This window comes from Piliocolobus tephrosceles, chromosome 6 (assembly GCF_002776525.5).
Source record: "Piliocolobus tephrosceles isolate RC106 chromosome 6, ASM277652v3, whole genome shotgun sequence".
NCBI classification, from domain to species: Eukaryota; Metazoa; Chordata; class Mammalia; order Primates; family Cercopithecidae; genus Piliocolobus; species Piliocolobus tephrosceles.
Window position 1 is genome coordinate 156031536 of NC_045439.1, and position 15935 is coordinate 156047470.

The 15935-nt window shown below is 42.6% G+C and overlaps 1 protein-coding gene across 1 annotated transcript in view; it reads right to left on the reverse strand.

The window, feature by feature from the left end:
* FAM189A1 (family with sequence similarity 189 member A1) overlaps positions 1 to 15935 on the reverse strand; it is a 438026-nt gene that overhangs the window by 66171 nt on the left and 355920 nt on the right. The window contains exon 4 of the mRNA XM_026448040.1: positions 7789 to 7923. Within this exon, the coding sequence (XP_026303825.1) occupies positions 7789 to 7923 (135 nt within the window). The remainder of the gene's footprint in view (positions 1 to 7788; positions 7924 to 15935) is intronic.

A 15935-nucleotide genomic window follows, 5' to 3' on the forward strand; every position in this document is an offset into this window, starting at 1 on the left:
GTGTGTGGGGTATGTAGTGTGTGGGGGGTATGTGTGTGGTGTGTGTGTGGGGTATGTAGTGTGTGGGATATGTGTGTGGTGTGTGTGGTGTATGTGGGGGGTATGTGTGAGGAGCATGTGTGCGCATGTGTGGTGTGTGTGGGGTATGTAGTGTGTGGCATATGTGTGCATGTGTGTGGTATGTGTGTGGGGTACGTGTGGTGTGTGTGTGGGGTATGTAGTGTGTGGGATATGTATGTGGTGTGTGTGGTGTATGTGGGGGAGTATGTGTGTGGGGTATGTGTGTGCATATGTGTGGTGTGGGGGGGATTATGAGTAGTGTGTGTGGGGTATGTGTGCATGTGGTGTTTCGTCAAGCCAGTCAGTGCTGCAAGTTTCATCACAAAATATTGACCATTCATTTATTCTCAAAATCATTTTTATTTCTTTAGCATGGGTAGGACTTACTCAAGATTAAAGGATGAATTTATTTTTCAGGTCTCTAGGTTTTTTAGGAAATTGGCCTTTTTTTTTTTTTTTTTAACTTCCTTAGAGACAAAGATAAGAAGGCATATAAACTCAGTGACTGAATGATTTCTTGGGAAACTTTTATCTCCTTGTCCATTGATAAGGTTTCTCTGGGTAATCTGGTTTATTGTGGCTCAGTAAATGAAACCAGGTATATGAAAAAAGAAGAATAAGATCTTTTTTTTTTTTTTTTTTTTTTGAGATGGAGTCTCGCTCTGTGGTCCAGGCTGGAGTGCAGTGGCTGGATCTCAACTCACTGCAAGCTCTGCCTCCCGGGTTTACGCCATTCTCCTGCCTCAGCCTCCCGAGTAGCTGGGACTACAGGCACCCGCCACCTCGCCCGGCTAGCTTTTGTATTTTTTTAGTAGAGGCAGGGTTTCACCGTGTTAGCCAGGATGGTCTTGATCTCCTGACCTCGTGATCCGCCCGTCTCGGCCTCCCAAAGTGCTGGGATTACAGACTTGAGCCACCGCGCCCAGCCAAGAATAAGATCTTTAACTCCGATTTGAATTAGGTCACTATGATAAAACCATAAGGACATTGTTGAATATAGCAACGCATTCAAGGTGGCTAGATGCAGTGTCAGCATGTTATGAAGCACATTTAACCAGTTAACAGTTCTGATTTTTGTGACTTAAAAAAATTCTGTGAATACCGTTCCAAAAATATGTCACAGTCTTGTGCTGGGTTTGACTTCGCAAAAATGGCCATCAATCTACCTAAGCATCTTTTCATTGTTTAAGCATATGTAGTCTGTCATCCTTTGTTACAGAAGCCGACACACTGTTTCAGCAGGAACGGGGGTCTGTAGCCTTGCTTTTTCAGTAGCACTTGTCCACCACTGTCAAAGGCTTTGAGAAAGCAGATACTGAAATCCTAATTTTTAGACCCTATTTCCTGACTATTCATAATGAGATGCCCAGAGGCAGGCCCTGTCATCAGGGAGCAGGGACATGGGTCCAGGAGCGCTGAGACCCTCGGAGGGGCCCTGCCCTCCACCAGGACCTGCTCAGGGACCCATGAGGAGCCACCTGCCTCCCTCAGGGCTGCAGCCTTCACACCGCACCACTGGTGAATGGACACCACGATGCACCCTCCCTCTGGCTGTACAGTTCTGTGAATTCCTGTGCACTGTGGTGGGATTCCAGGTTCCCTGTGTGCCCTCTGCCCTGCTCTTCGCTCACCCCCGGAAGGAGGTAAGAAACCATCAATATCCTCAAGAGAGAGCCTTGTTGGCCCCCAGGGGTGCTCTGCTAAAAAAAACAAACAAACAACAACAACAACAAAAAACAGAATCCAGGAGCAGGGCCAGTCAGGAAGGGCAGAACAAAGATCAAGGGGTTTCGGTGCCTCCAAACCAACAAAACCAACAAAAGACAATCCGAGGGATGAGCAACATCGGCATGCGCTTCTGGATGCCAAATTTACTCCTCCTTGGCCATGAAGAAAGTTGGTTTCTGCTTTTTTCCCTGAGGATGGGTTGTGCCTGTATAGCCTTCCAGGTATGGGAGGGGAGGAAGGAGGGAGGCTGGCCTGACAGGGAGCAAGCAGTTGGATAAATCTCATTAAGTCAGTATCAGTTAATTCAAACACAACTAAAATCAAAGTGCTTTGATTCCCAAGCCAATTATATAGGATTTCCCCCGCATAAATTGAGTTCATTACATACTAAGTATAGATAATCCATAATTTAATATGGAAAATTCAGACATAGAGTGTTACTAATCAGATACACAGAGCCTCAAATTAGACTATGGAAAAGATCAATGGACCTGCTTTAATTGCCAACCAAAAAGGAGCAAGCAAAAGGGCAACTAATCAAAGGAACATTCTCCTTTGCTCCTTCTTTAGCTAAGCGTCGAGAACGTTTTGCAGGTGATAGGAAGGGGCTCTCACGGACATCTGTGCAAAAGAGTAGAGCAGCCTCTTCCCAGAGTGGCTCCATTTCCAGTGGCCCTGATTTGTTTGGCTGCCCAAGAGTTTTAATAAAGCAACACCGGGTCCCTGCAGAAGATCCTTTCACTGCAGTGAAAGTCATCAGGCACAGCTTGGCTTGGATGACTTTTCAAGAGTAAGGATTATATTAAAAATGCACCACTAATTATGAGAAAACTAGATAATGTGGCACATGACTCTCAAAGGAAGAAGTATCTATAATTATGGGAAAGAAGTACAAAATCTTAATTACGCTAACTATTTAAATAGAGCATCATGCTTGAGATAGAATTTAAGGGTTAGGAATCTGCCTTAGTGCTTTGAAGTATCCATAAACTTCAGAAAAGGGATCTGAAAAAGATCTAAAATACACTGAAAAATTCACTGTAATTAACTAGCTAGAGACATCCATGGGTGCAACCCGTAACCAAGGAGAGAAGAAGGCTGCTGCAATCTCAGAGATAAAAGCAAAGACACAAGGGCTCATGGGAAAAAAAGATAAAGACAGAAGGAGCTGAGGAGGGAGTTGCCAAGACTCAAGATCACATCGCAAGCAGAGGAAAAAGGTAATGCCTGCTGCAGAAAACAGCTAGGACGAGAAGTTTTACAAAAACCCAACAGGGATGGGGCAGTGGCTCATGCCCATAATCCCAACACTTTGGGAGGTCAAGGCAGGAGGATCACATGAGCCCAGGAGTTCAACACCAGCCTGGGCCAGTGAGATCCTGTCTCTACAAACAATAAAAAAATTAGCTGGGCATGGTGGCATATGCCTACAGTCCCAGCTACTTGGGAGGCTAAGGTGAGAAGATCTCTTAAGTCCGGGAGGTTGAGGCTGCAGTGAGCCATGATTATGCCACTGCACTCAACCTGGGCAAAAGACTGAGACTCTGTCTCAAAAGAGTTTGTTAGTCATTCATGCTACATTTCCAGGGTGGGTAAGATGCAGGGGGCTCTGCTCACTGTAGTGATCCAGGCCGATGGCGCTGCCACCACCTCTACTCTGCCAATTACTGTGCCAGTGGGAAAGAGAGCTCTGGAAGACCTCACACCACATTTAAACACTCTGACTTGAAAATGGTACATATAAGTTTTGCTTACATGGTCCCCAGCAACCATGAGGGGACAGGGAAGTACAATCCTACCACGTAAAAGGAAATTGGAGAGCTAGACATATTTCAAAACAGCATAATGACCATCACATACCTAAAGGAGAGAAAGCATTTGGCTGACTTTAAGATTTTTCCCTGTATAGATATTCAATGCAAAAGAGAATAACATATCATCTATAAACCCCTAAGCGGGAAAAAGTTTCCTCAAGAATTCTGCACCCAGGGGGAACAATGATGTAGAATATGATTCCAGATTCTGCTGAGGATAGAGAAAGCTGGAAAGAACATTGCCCCACTGTTACAACAACAAGAAGGCATTGAGTTCTGCAAATTCCCAGCTTAAGTTGAACCCATTAGACAGCTGAGGTCACAGGGCAGCAAATTCTAAGGAAAAGACAGAGTCTCCAAGGAGAGACATGAGCACTTACCTAGGGTGGATGCAGTCAGACACCACCAGCTCCAGTGGAAAAGGTAGGCAAGATGCAAGATCACCGAGGTAAGGTAGCAGAGAGATGGTAGCAATGAGGAGGAGTCAAATGCAAATACTAGGAATGAAAAACAGGCACAGAGATGAAGAATGCCTTTGATAGACCGGGTCAGCAGTGGACTGGAAACAGTAGAGGAAAAAATGACCAAGTGGGATTTCTCTTGGGAATGCAAGGCTGACTTACCACTCAAAAGTCAATGTTATTCACCATTTGAGTGGACTCAAGAAGATAACGTACAGGAACATCTAAGCAGATGCAGTAAAAGACTGATAAAATTCAATGGCCATTAGTGGTAAAAACAAAAAACAAAAAACCACTCACAGCAAACTAAGATTAGGAGGGCACTTCTACAACCTGATAATAAACATCTGTGAAAAACTTAGAGCTAACATGATACTTCATCCCCAAAAGCAGGAACAAGACAAGGACATCTGTTCTCACCACATCTATTTAACACTGTACAGGGCCGTCTAGTCAGTGCAATAAACCAGGGAAAAGAAGTAAGAGGCACCGGATGGCAATGTGTGCTGGTTTGTTTTAGGTGTCAACTTGACTGGCTGAAGGATACTCGAGAACTGGCAAAGCATTATTTCTAGGTGTGTCTGTGAGGGTGTTTCCAGAGGAGACTGGTGTGTGAGTCTGTGGACTGAGTGGGGAAGACCCACCCTCAATGCTGGGGGGCACCATCTGATCGGCGGGGGGCCTGGATAGAACAAAAAGGCAGAGGAAAAGTGAATTATTTTCTTTTTCTCTTCTGGAGCTGAGCCACCCTGTCTTGCCCTTGGATATCAGAACTCCAGGCTCTCTGGCCTTTGGACCCTGGGACTCACACTGGCGCGACCCCTGCCCCCGGGTTCTTGGCCTTGGACTGAGAGTTCCACCATTGGTTTCCCTGGTTCTGAGGCCTTTGGACTTAGACTGAGCCAAACCCCCAGCTTTCCAGGGTCTCCAGCTTGCAGATGGGCTGTCATAGGACTTCTTAGTCTCCATGGTTATGTGAGCAATTCTTTCAACAAATTCCCTCTCACCTATCCATATCTGTCCTATTGGCTCTGTTTTTCTGGAGAATGGAAGATGTAAAATTGCCTCTCTTTGCATAGCACATGACTGTCTACATAAGAAAATCCAAAGAATCTGCAAAACAGCTACCAGAACTAAGTGAGTTTAGCAAGACCACAGGACACAAGATTGGTAACAAAAATCAAATTTCTATATGCTAGCAGTGAATAAGAGACCATTAAAAAATACCATTAGGATAGCACCCATAAATGTGGAGTACTTTAAGCATAACTATTACAAAATATGTTAAGATCTATATACTGAAATTTACACAAGGCTGATGAAGAAAAGATACACTGGAGAAATGAAGTATGACTTAAATAAATGAAGAACTATATCATGAATACATCCAGTCTCTTCAAAGTGATGTGTGAATTCCATGCAATCTCAATTAAAATCCCAGCAGGATTCTAGTAGAAAATGAATAAGCGGATTCTAAAATTTATATGGAATTACAAAGGAAATGATAGCCAAGACAATTTTGAAAAGCAACAAAGTTGGACGACAGGACGACAGCAATAAACAGATACTCACTTCCAATAGTCCCTGGTCCTTTTGATCTCAGATGAAAGTCATTCCCTGCCAAGGCCATTGCTCCTTGCACAGGTCCTCAGGTAGGGGACAGGGGCAGGCTGTCTCTTCACCTACCACCTAAGCCACTACTGCCACTTCCAGACCGTTGGCCTCGCACCTTGATCACAACTCCTGCCTCCTTTGAGCCTCCTGCCACCAGTTTTGATAGTTCCTACCTCTAGATAGGCCTTGTACACAAATTCATTAAGGAGTTTAAAATGGTGTGGTTTTTCTTTTGCTGTCAACTCGTAACCAGTGTCCCGGGCAATTTGAATACCCATGCCACCTCATACCAAGGGCTTTTCTCACCAATGTACCAGAACGGTGAATAAGAGTGAGACTGCAAGGTCACCAGCTCCCACTAGACCTGAGACTGCATTCTTAGAGACAGTGTTGTTTTTTTACCAGCATTACCTTTCAAGTCGCAGTCACCACTGCAGGGGCAGGAGAGTCATGAAAACTGGGTCCTATGTCCCATGAGTGAAGGCCTTCAAGGGGAATGCCCGGACCTTAGAGGAGCAGACTGAACACCCCGACCAGCCAGCTGAGGACCAGGAGGTAACATGAGGCCCAAATGCATCTTCATACTCAAGAAGATATCTCCAGGTTGAAGAAGAGACTTAGCAGTTGTCAGAATGAGATCACAGACTGAGCAAGGGCTGCCCGTGTCCCCTCCCAGGAGGGCTGTGAAAGGCCACAGCAGACCTCAGGCACTGACCCAGGCAGGCCCCAGGATGCAGTGAGGTAGAAATGTGAGCGCAGGTAATGTGGGCATCATGAAATACCCGGTCCCGTGATGGGATGGGCTCTGGAGTGCTGCAGTTCTGGTTTCCTCCAACCCCGCTGCATCTGTCACTCTGGTGAGCTGCTGGGACCACTCACCTTGGACCATTCCTCCGTGCAAAACATGGCAGGTGCTGTGAGCCAGGTGCAGTCCTACCACAGAGAGGAGCTGCATCCTCTCTCTCTGTACATCTTTGCTTGTCTACCAGCTGGTGACCACCCATGGAGGACTAATCACAGGCACTCAAGGTCAACGCTTTCCTCGTCTCCCCAGATCCAAGGTGGCTCTCTGCAGTTTCCCATCCCCTGCATACTGCATTCCCTACACACACGCTAGAACCCCCTCCATACTGCAAACACAATTTTACCACCAACTGAGAGTTCCTTGGACTGTGCCACATATTTTTATACTTATTTATCCATTTTTTTTTTTTTTTTTTTTTGAGACGAAGTCTTGTTCTATCACCAGGCTGGAGTGCAGTGGCTCAATCTTGGCTCACTGCAACCTCTGCCTCCCAAGTTCAAATGATTCTCCTGCGTCAGCCTCCCAAGTAGCTGGGGCTACAGGCGCCAGCCATCACACCTGGCTAATTTTTGTATATTTAGTAGAGGGGGGGGTTTCACCATGTTGGCCAGACTGGTCTCGAACTCCTGACCTCAAGTGATCCGCCTGCCTCAGCCTCCCAAAGTGCTGGGATTACAGGTGTGAGCCACTGCACCCGGCCTGTGCCACATCTTTTTAAAAAGTTTTGGCACAGTTTTATTCAGGGGAAACAGAAGAATTGGGTTCACTCTTCTTATGTATTTTTAAGTAGCCAATTTTGCTTTTCAGAATAAAACACTTGGAAGAAAAAATAAAATAATATAAACAATTTTTCCAAATCACTTTTTTAAAAAGATCAGATGCTACACATGAGAACAGACTGTACGGGAGATTGTCTGATTTTTTTTTCCTCCAAAAATCTTTTAAAAAGCAAAATAAATCCCTATTTGTTCGCTGATGGTGTAACAGCCAAAAATGTCAGAAAAGCCGTAGAATGCCTCCCATCAGCATTTGTAAAGACCTCTTTCAATCATTTGCCTCCGACTTTGCACATGTCAGAGGTAGGACAATGAAATGGCAAAAATGCAAAGCGAGATCCGGAAAGCAACACCTTCAAACTCAAAATCTGTAATCCTTTCAAATGTTCTCTGGAAAGATACTCCCTCTTGCACTGAACCTACCCCAGGAAGTTAAGAGCTTAAAGGAATCTATATGTTAACAAGGCTTCCTAAACTGTCTGTAAGGCATGGGATGAAATGCATGCACAAGCAGCGCCCCGCGGGGTCACCTTCAAGGTCAGCCTCACAGCGTTGCAGTTCTCCTGCAGCGGGTTCAGCTTCAGCGTCTCCCCGAGGTTGCTGCAGCCGGACGACTGGTGCTGCAGCTCACAGCAGACACACACCTCCACACTGTCAAACTTAATCTAGACAGAGGAACACAGACAGACCTCACCGTTAACAGGCATTCGGCCCCTGAGGGTACGCGTGAGTGACACAATTCAGAACACAGGAAAATGGCTCAGTTCAAAAGAGCCTATTTTGGTGCGTTTAAGTAGTAAAGCAAAAACAATTTCTATTGACCCAGGCCATTAGGAGGACTTCAAATTCCTATTTAAAAAAGCTATGTATAAAAAAGCGAAAGTACATTTGAAGAAACTTAAGCTATACATTAGAGAAAATGGCAGGTGGATTGCAAAATGAGATAAAGGTCAATAAACTGAAAATCACTCAGGCTGATGTATGCACTGAGATGTGTTACCTAGCTCTGTGCCTTGGCTCATTCTCCTTCCATAGTCAGAAATTTCCTGTCTCACTTCATGGCCTATCAAACTCCTGCTCATCCATCAAGACCCAACTCCAGTGCCACCCTTGAGGCCTTGTCTGGTTTTCCTGCCTCATTGCTACTGAAGACTGACTTTATCCAGCTACAGGTGCATCTTATCACCATAGTATTGACAATGGCAGTTAAGTTGTAGGTGTTCAATAAATGTTGAATGAATAAAAATGGCTTGGAAAATGGAAAACCATGGAAAGAAAAAACAATGCATTTCAAGTATTTTACAAAGCAGTGTTAGATGAAAACAGAGTATGAGAGTCTCAGTGAGAAGGAAGGGAACAGAGTTACCAGTGCCTAGGAGAAAAGCAGCTTAAAAAAGTCAAGTCCTAGCCAGGTGTGGTGGTATACCACCTGCATTCACAGCAACTCAGCAGGCCAGGGCAGGAGGATCGCTTGAGCCCAGAAGTTTGAGACCAGCCGGGCTAGGCAACATATTGAGACCCTGTCTCAAAAATACATAGTTAAAAAATAATAAAGTCCTAGATGTAAAACTACTAAAAAAGAAGATGAGGCCAGGTGCGGTGGCTCACGCCTGTAATCCCAGCAGTTTGGGAGGCTGAGGCAGCCAGATCACGAGGTCAGGAGTTCAAGACCAGTCTGATCAACACAGTGCAACCCCGTCTCTACTAAAAATACAAAAACTAGTCAGGCATGGTGATGGGCACCTGTAATCCCAGCTACTCAGGAGGCTGAGGCAGGAGAATTGCTTGAACCCAGGAGGTGAAGGTTGCAGTAAGCTGAGATCGTGCCACTGTACTCCAGCCTGGGTGACAGAGCGAGACTATATCTCAAACAAAAAAAATCAGTAAAATCTATGCAATTTTATTCAAAATAACACTGAACATGAAACAAGTTATTTTCCTTAGACTAAGAAGTGCCCTACTTTCCAACAGATAATATGTTTACAGCAGCCAACTCAAAGTACAAATACTTTTCAGACAAATATTGGCCATTTATAACTGTAACAAATAATTTTTCATTGCATGAAGTATTACTGAGGCTGAGGGAATACTTATAAAACCTCCAGGTATCAATGTGTCTGCCTCTCCTAAATACTGGAGGAGGGGTAATGCAGCATCCTCAGAGCCAAGAAATGTGCTGATATTCACCGGAGGAGGTCAGCTTTCACTTTCTCAGGTAAGCTTAAGACTTAGCCCCTGCCACCCCCTGCCACCCCCTGCCCCATGTCAGGTGGGCTTTGCGACTGGCTTTCAGCAGTAGAATATGGGTAGAAGTGATAGCTTGCAGGTTCTGAACTTAAGACCTCAACAGGCTTCGTGTTTCTGCACCCTCTCCCTGGAACTTCCAATATACAGCAGGAAAAGAACAGGTTCCAGAGAGCTGCTAGCTCTCCAGCCCCAGGAGCAGACCCATGGAGCAAGCCCACAGAACTGTTCTGCCTATGGTATACCCACACACAGCATTACTAGGTAAGATCAAACCACGTGTTAAATAACTCAAACAAATGATACTCCCACCAATAGGGCGTGAATTCAGGCTAATCCACATGCTCACCAATGCTTGCTAATGTTGGACTGAAGACATTTCTGTCCATGCAGTAGCTAATATAATAGCTAATAATATAGCTAATAATAATAGTAGCTAATATAATAGCTAATAATATAATGCAGTAGCTAATCTAATTTGGGGGTAGGTGGGTTTGTTTTCATCTTTGCTCATTTTCTTAACCATTCACATTGTGAAACCTAACACACATACAAAAAAAGTGCACAAAGCAAACAGATTCAGTTCAATGATTTATCATTAAGCAAGCACCCATGGGCCCATGGCTACGTTCCTAGAAGGCCTTCCATGCCTCATTCCCTATCATTCCTCCCCCTCGCTGCTCACCACATTCCTTGCTTTTTAAATAATCACTTCTAGGCTTCCACCTTGATACATTTACCACTATAGTTTAGTTTCACCTGGTTTTCTAACTTGATATAAACAGAATCATATAATATTTTAGTATTTGGCTTCTTTCATTCAAAATTATAAGATTCATCTACCTTACTGCATATAAATATAGTTGATCATGTTCACTGCTGTATATTACATTGCGTGAATATGCTGCCATTTATATATCTATTCTCTTGCCAATGGACATTTGGATTGTTGCTAATTCTTTTTGCAGTAAGATTAATGCTGCTTTGATATTCTGTACTGGTCTGCTGGTACATACATCTGCATATTTCTTTTGGGTACAAAATATCTATTGATCAGAGCTGCTGGGTCCCTGGGAATTTGCAGCTTTAGCAGAGAATACAAAGTCACTTTCCAAAGTGGCTGTTCCCATTTACACACTCACCAACACCGTTCGAGGGTTCCCATGACTCCACATCCTGGCTTGGGCTTGTTTTAGTCTTTTTAATTTTAGCCAAGAAAGTACCGGAAGAGGTACTTCTTCCCTGAAATGAGGGAGTAAGCCAAGGAAAAAAGAGAAGATGGGATCTAACACAGAAAAGAGAAAGAGGAAGTTCTAAGAAAATGGGAAAAGGATGTCCTCGCATGGTAAATACATAGACTGCCTATAGGCTGACTTGTCCAGACTGAAGCAGGAAACAGAGGCTCAACGGAAACGTCTCTAAGAAAATGAAGCTGACAGGAAGCTTGACGGGTAGGACTGTATTCAGAAGAGATTTTCAGTTCTCCTGGGAAGTTTGAGAGTAAATTAGAACAGAGACACTAAACAAATAATAAAATAAAACAATTTTAACTCAACATAAAAGACAAATCATATATAGTCCATGGTTTTGTTACCTATGTGGCTTGCAAGTATTTTCTCACAGTCTATAGTTCATCTTTTTATCCCCTCAAAAGGATCATTCATAGAGTAAAATTTTAAATTTTGATGAAGTCCAATTCATGTATTTTTGCTCCTACACTTTTGGTGTTGATCTAAGAACTCTGCCTAGTCCTATATCTTTCTCCTATGTTTTTTCTAAATGTTTTATAATTTTAATTTTACATTTGATTGCATGACCATATTTTCAGTCACTTTTAGTGTAAGATATGAGAATTGGGATGAGGTTATTTTTGCCTATAGATGTCCAATTGTTCCAACATTTGTTGAAAAAGCTATCTTTTCTTCGCTGAATTCCTTTTGACTTTTGTCAAAAATTAGTCGGGCATATTTCTGTGTCTATATCTGGATTCTCTCTTTATTCCATTGATCTATCTTTCCACCAATCACCAAGTCTTGATTATTGTGGCTTTAAGTCTGGAAATAAAAAAATTGATTCCTCCCATTTAATTCTTATTTTTCAAAATTATTTCTCTTTCCATACACTTTTTTTTTTTTTTTTTTTTTGAGACAGGTCTTGCTCTGTCACCCAGGCTGGAGCGCAGTGGCATGATCTTGGCTCACTGCAACCTCCGCTTCCCAGGTTCAAGCGATTCTCATGGCTCATCCTCCCAGATAGCTGGGATTACAGGTGCACGCCACCATGCCTGGCTAATTTTTGTATTTTTAGTAGAGACAAGGTTTTGACATGTTGGCCAGGCTGGTCTTGAATTCCTGGCCTCAAGTGATCCTCCCACCTCAGCCTTCAGTGCTGGGTGTACAGTCATGAGCCATCACACCTGGTCTCCATACACATTTTAGAATAAGACTGTCATTTTCTACAAAAAAAAAATGTTGCTGGGATTTTGATAGGAATTGAATCAAACCCACATTTTTTTTTTTTTTCTTTTTTTTTGAGATGAAATTTTCGCTCTCGTTGTCCCGGCTGGAGTGTAATTGTGTGATCTCAGCTCACTGAAACTTCTGCCTTCCAGGTTCAAGCAATTCTCCTGCCTCAGCCTCCTGAGTAGCTGGGATTACAGGTGCCCCCCACCACACCCAGCTAATTTTATTTTTTTTTTGGATTTTTAGTAGGGATGGGGTTTCACCATGCTGGCCAGGCTGGTCTTGAACTCCTCACCTCAGGTGATCTGCCCACCTTGGCTTCCTGAAGTGCTGGGATTACAGGCGTGAGGCACTGCGCCCGGCCTAAACCCACATATTAACTGGGGGAAAATGGACATATTTACTACATTGAATTTTCCAATTTATTTATTTATTTCATCATTGTTAAGTAGTTTTCAGTGTACATTTTGTTAGATTTACACTTATGTATCTTTTTAAGCGATTTTTAATTTCAGTGTCCATATGCTTACTGTTAATATGCAGTATTACTGTTACCATACAGCTCACTATTAATACACACGAAATACAACTGAATTTTGTATGTTTATCTTGTATCCTACAACCTTGCTGAACTCACTTATTAATTCTAAGAGGCTTGTTTTGTTCCATTTATTTTTTAAAGATTCTTTGAGTTTTCTACATAGATACTCATGTCATCCACAAACAGGGTTAGTTATATTTCTTCCTTTCTAATCTGTATGCCTTTTATTTTATTTTCTTGCCATATTGCATTGGCTTGAAATTACATCATTATGTTCTATGTTGAAAAAAATGGTATGAATGAACATGCTTGTCTTGTTCCTGAGCTTAGGGGAAAAGCATTCAGTCTCCATTAAGTGCGTTGGCTGTAGGTCTTTTGTAGATGCTCTTTTTCACGTTGGAAAGTTCTCTATGCCTATTTTTCTAAGTTTCCTTTTTAGTTATGAAAAGGTGTGCGATTTTGCCAAATGCTTTTTTCTGCATCAATTGATATAACCATGTGGTTTCTCTTCTTTAGCCTGTTGATATAATAGAATAAATTGACTGATTTTTGAATATCGAACCAGCCTTGAATCCCTGGAATAAATCCCTCTTGGCAATGATGTATAATTCCTTTCAGACATGTTGAATTTTATTCGTTATTATTTTGTTAAGGATTTTTGTATTTCCATTACATTAATAAGGGATATTGGTCTGTAGTTTTATTTTTCTATACTGTCTTTGTCTGGTTTTTGGTAGCATGGCAATATTACCTTCACAAAAATCAATCTGGAAGTGTTCCTTCTATTTTCTCAGAGAAATTGTTTAGAAATGGTATTAATTCTATAAATGCTTAACAGAATTCTCCAGTGAACCCATCTGGACCTGGAGATTTTGTTTTTGGAAGTTTTAGAATTATAAATTCAATTTCCTTAATAATTATAGGGCTATTCAAATTCTCTATTTCATATTGTATGAATTATGTTAGTTTGTGTTTTCCAAGAAATTTATCTATTTCATCTAAGTTGTGAAGTTCATTTGTGTAAAGCTGTTCCTATTATTCCCTTATCATCCTTTTGATGTCCGCTGGGTCTGTAGTTATATACCGGTTTCTTCCCAGATATTGGGAATTTGTGTCTTCTAACTTTTTTTCTTGGTAGAGTTTTGTCAATGTTGTTGATGTTGTCAAAGTATCAGCTCCTTTTTCATTGTTTTTTCTCCATTGGTTTTCTGTTGTCTATTTCATTGATTTCTTCTCTTTCATTTATGATTTCCTGCCACCTACTTGCTTTGGGTTGATTATGCTGCTCTTTATCTAGTTTCTGTTTTAATTTTACTTTTAATTGAGAAATAATTCTATACTACATATTTATGGGGTACAGTGTGATGTCTTAGTAATGTTTACATTGCAGAATGATTGAATCAAGCTAATTCACAAATCACCTCACATTTTTTAAAACATTTTTATTTTACTTTAAGTTCTGGGATACAGGTGCAGAATGTGCAGGTTTGTTACACAGGTATATATGTACCATAGTGGTCTGCTGCACTCGTCAGCCCGTCATCTAGGTTTTAAGTCCCACATGCATTAGGTATTTATCCTAATGTTCTCCCTCCCCTTGCCCCCACCCCCTGACAGGTCCTGGTGTGTGATGTTCCCCTCCCTGTGTCCACGTGTCCTCACTGTTCTACTCCTACTTATGAGTGAGAACATGCAGTGTTTGGTTTTCTGTTCCTGTGTTAGTTTGCTGAGAATGATGGCTTCCAGCTTCATCCATGTCCCTGCAAAAGGCATGAGCTCATTCTCTTTTATGGCTGCATAGTATTCCATGGGGTATATGTGCTACATTTTCTTTATCCAGTCTATCATTGACGGGCATTTGGGTTGGTTCCAAGTCTTTACTATTGTAAATAGTGCTGCAATAAACATATATGTGCACGTGTCTTTGTGGTAGAATTATTTACAACCCTTTGGGTATATGCCCAGTAATGGGATTGCTGGGTCAAATGGTATTGCTGGTTCTAGATCCTTGAGGAATTGCCACACTGTCTTCCACAATGGTTGAACTAATTTACACTCCCAGCAACAGTGTAAAACCATTCCCAGGGCCGAGCAGGGTAGCTCACGCCTGTAATCCCAGTACTTTGGGAGGCCGAGGCAGGTGGATCACGAGGACAGGAGATCGAGACCATCCTGGCTAACATGGTGAAACCCCGTCTCTACTAAAATACAAAAAAATTAGCCAGGCGTGGTAGCGGGCGCCTGTAGTCCCAGCAACTCAGGAGGCTGAGGCAGGAGAATGGTACGAACCCAGGAAGCGGAGCTTGCAGTGAGCCGAGATCACGCCACTGCACTCCAGCCTGGGTGACAGAGCAAGACTCCATCTCAAAATAACAACAACAACAACAACAACAACAACAAAAACTGTTCCTATTTCTCCACAGCCTCACCAGCATCTGTTGTTTCCTGCCTTTTTCATAATTGCCATTCTAACTAGTGTGAGATGGTATCTCATTGTGGTTTTGATTTGCATTTGTCTAATGACCAGTGATGATGAGTTTTTCATATGCTTTTTGGCCGACATATTTATCTTTTTTGTGGTGAAAACATTTAAAATCTACTCTTAAGCAATTTTGAAATATACGATGCATTATTTATTTATTATAGTCACCATCCTGTGAAACAGATCACTAAAACTTACTCCAATCTAACTGAAATTTTGTACCCTTTGATCTATATCTTCTTTGGCTTCAACTGCTTCCCTTTGCTGTGATTAACTGGACAGGAGTCCAGCTCTCCCGAAACAGTTCACTCTCCCGCATCTCAAAAACATGCAAGGAATTATTTCAGAGGATCACATCTCTAGGCTAGGCAGTCAGATTGAAGGAGCTATCATAAACAGCAAGACATTTTCCTCAGTCTGACGGATCATCCAGGGAAAGGGAGGGAGGATCAGCTTGGCTGGAAAGCACGATTTATCAAATAAAATAACCCTTCAATGACCCCAGGGAATAGACATCCAAATCAATCTTTTCCATCAGTTATTTCACTGAGTTTGTGATTAATTCTTAGAAAAATTCTGAAAACCTCCTGATTAGTTCTCTGACCTCGACATCTGGGTGTGCAAGTGGCTGACAGATTTATTTCAGGAGTACCCCTCAGTGTTCGGGTCATTGGGAACGACACCGCAGAGCTTTGCAAATGAGGCCACCGTAATTTTTCACAAATCTCTTTGGGGCACTTAACAGCTAGCCTGCCCCCTTTATTTACGGTCTATCAGCCTGTCTGGGAGTAGAAAGGGCTTATGCAACAGAAAGAGGGGGATGCCCCCATGATTCTCTTACAGAAGTACAAATGGGATGGGTATGTGACCTTCAGATATTCTCAAAGGTAAGGCAGTGTGGGAAGGCTGAGCCTACAGGCAGAGCAGGGCAGAGGGCTGGGATGAGGC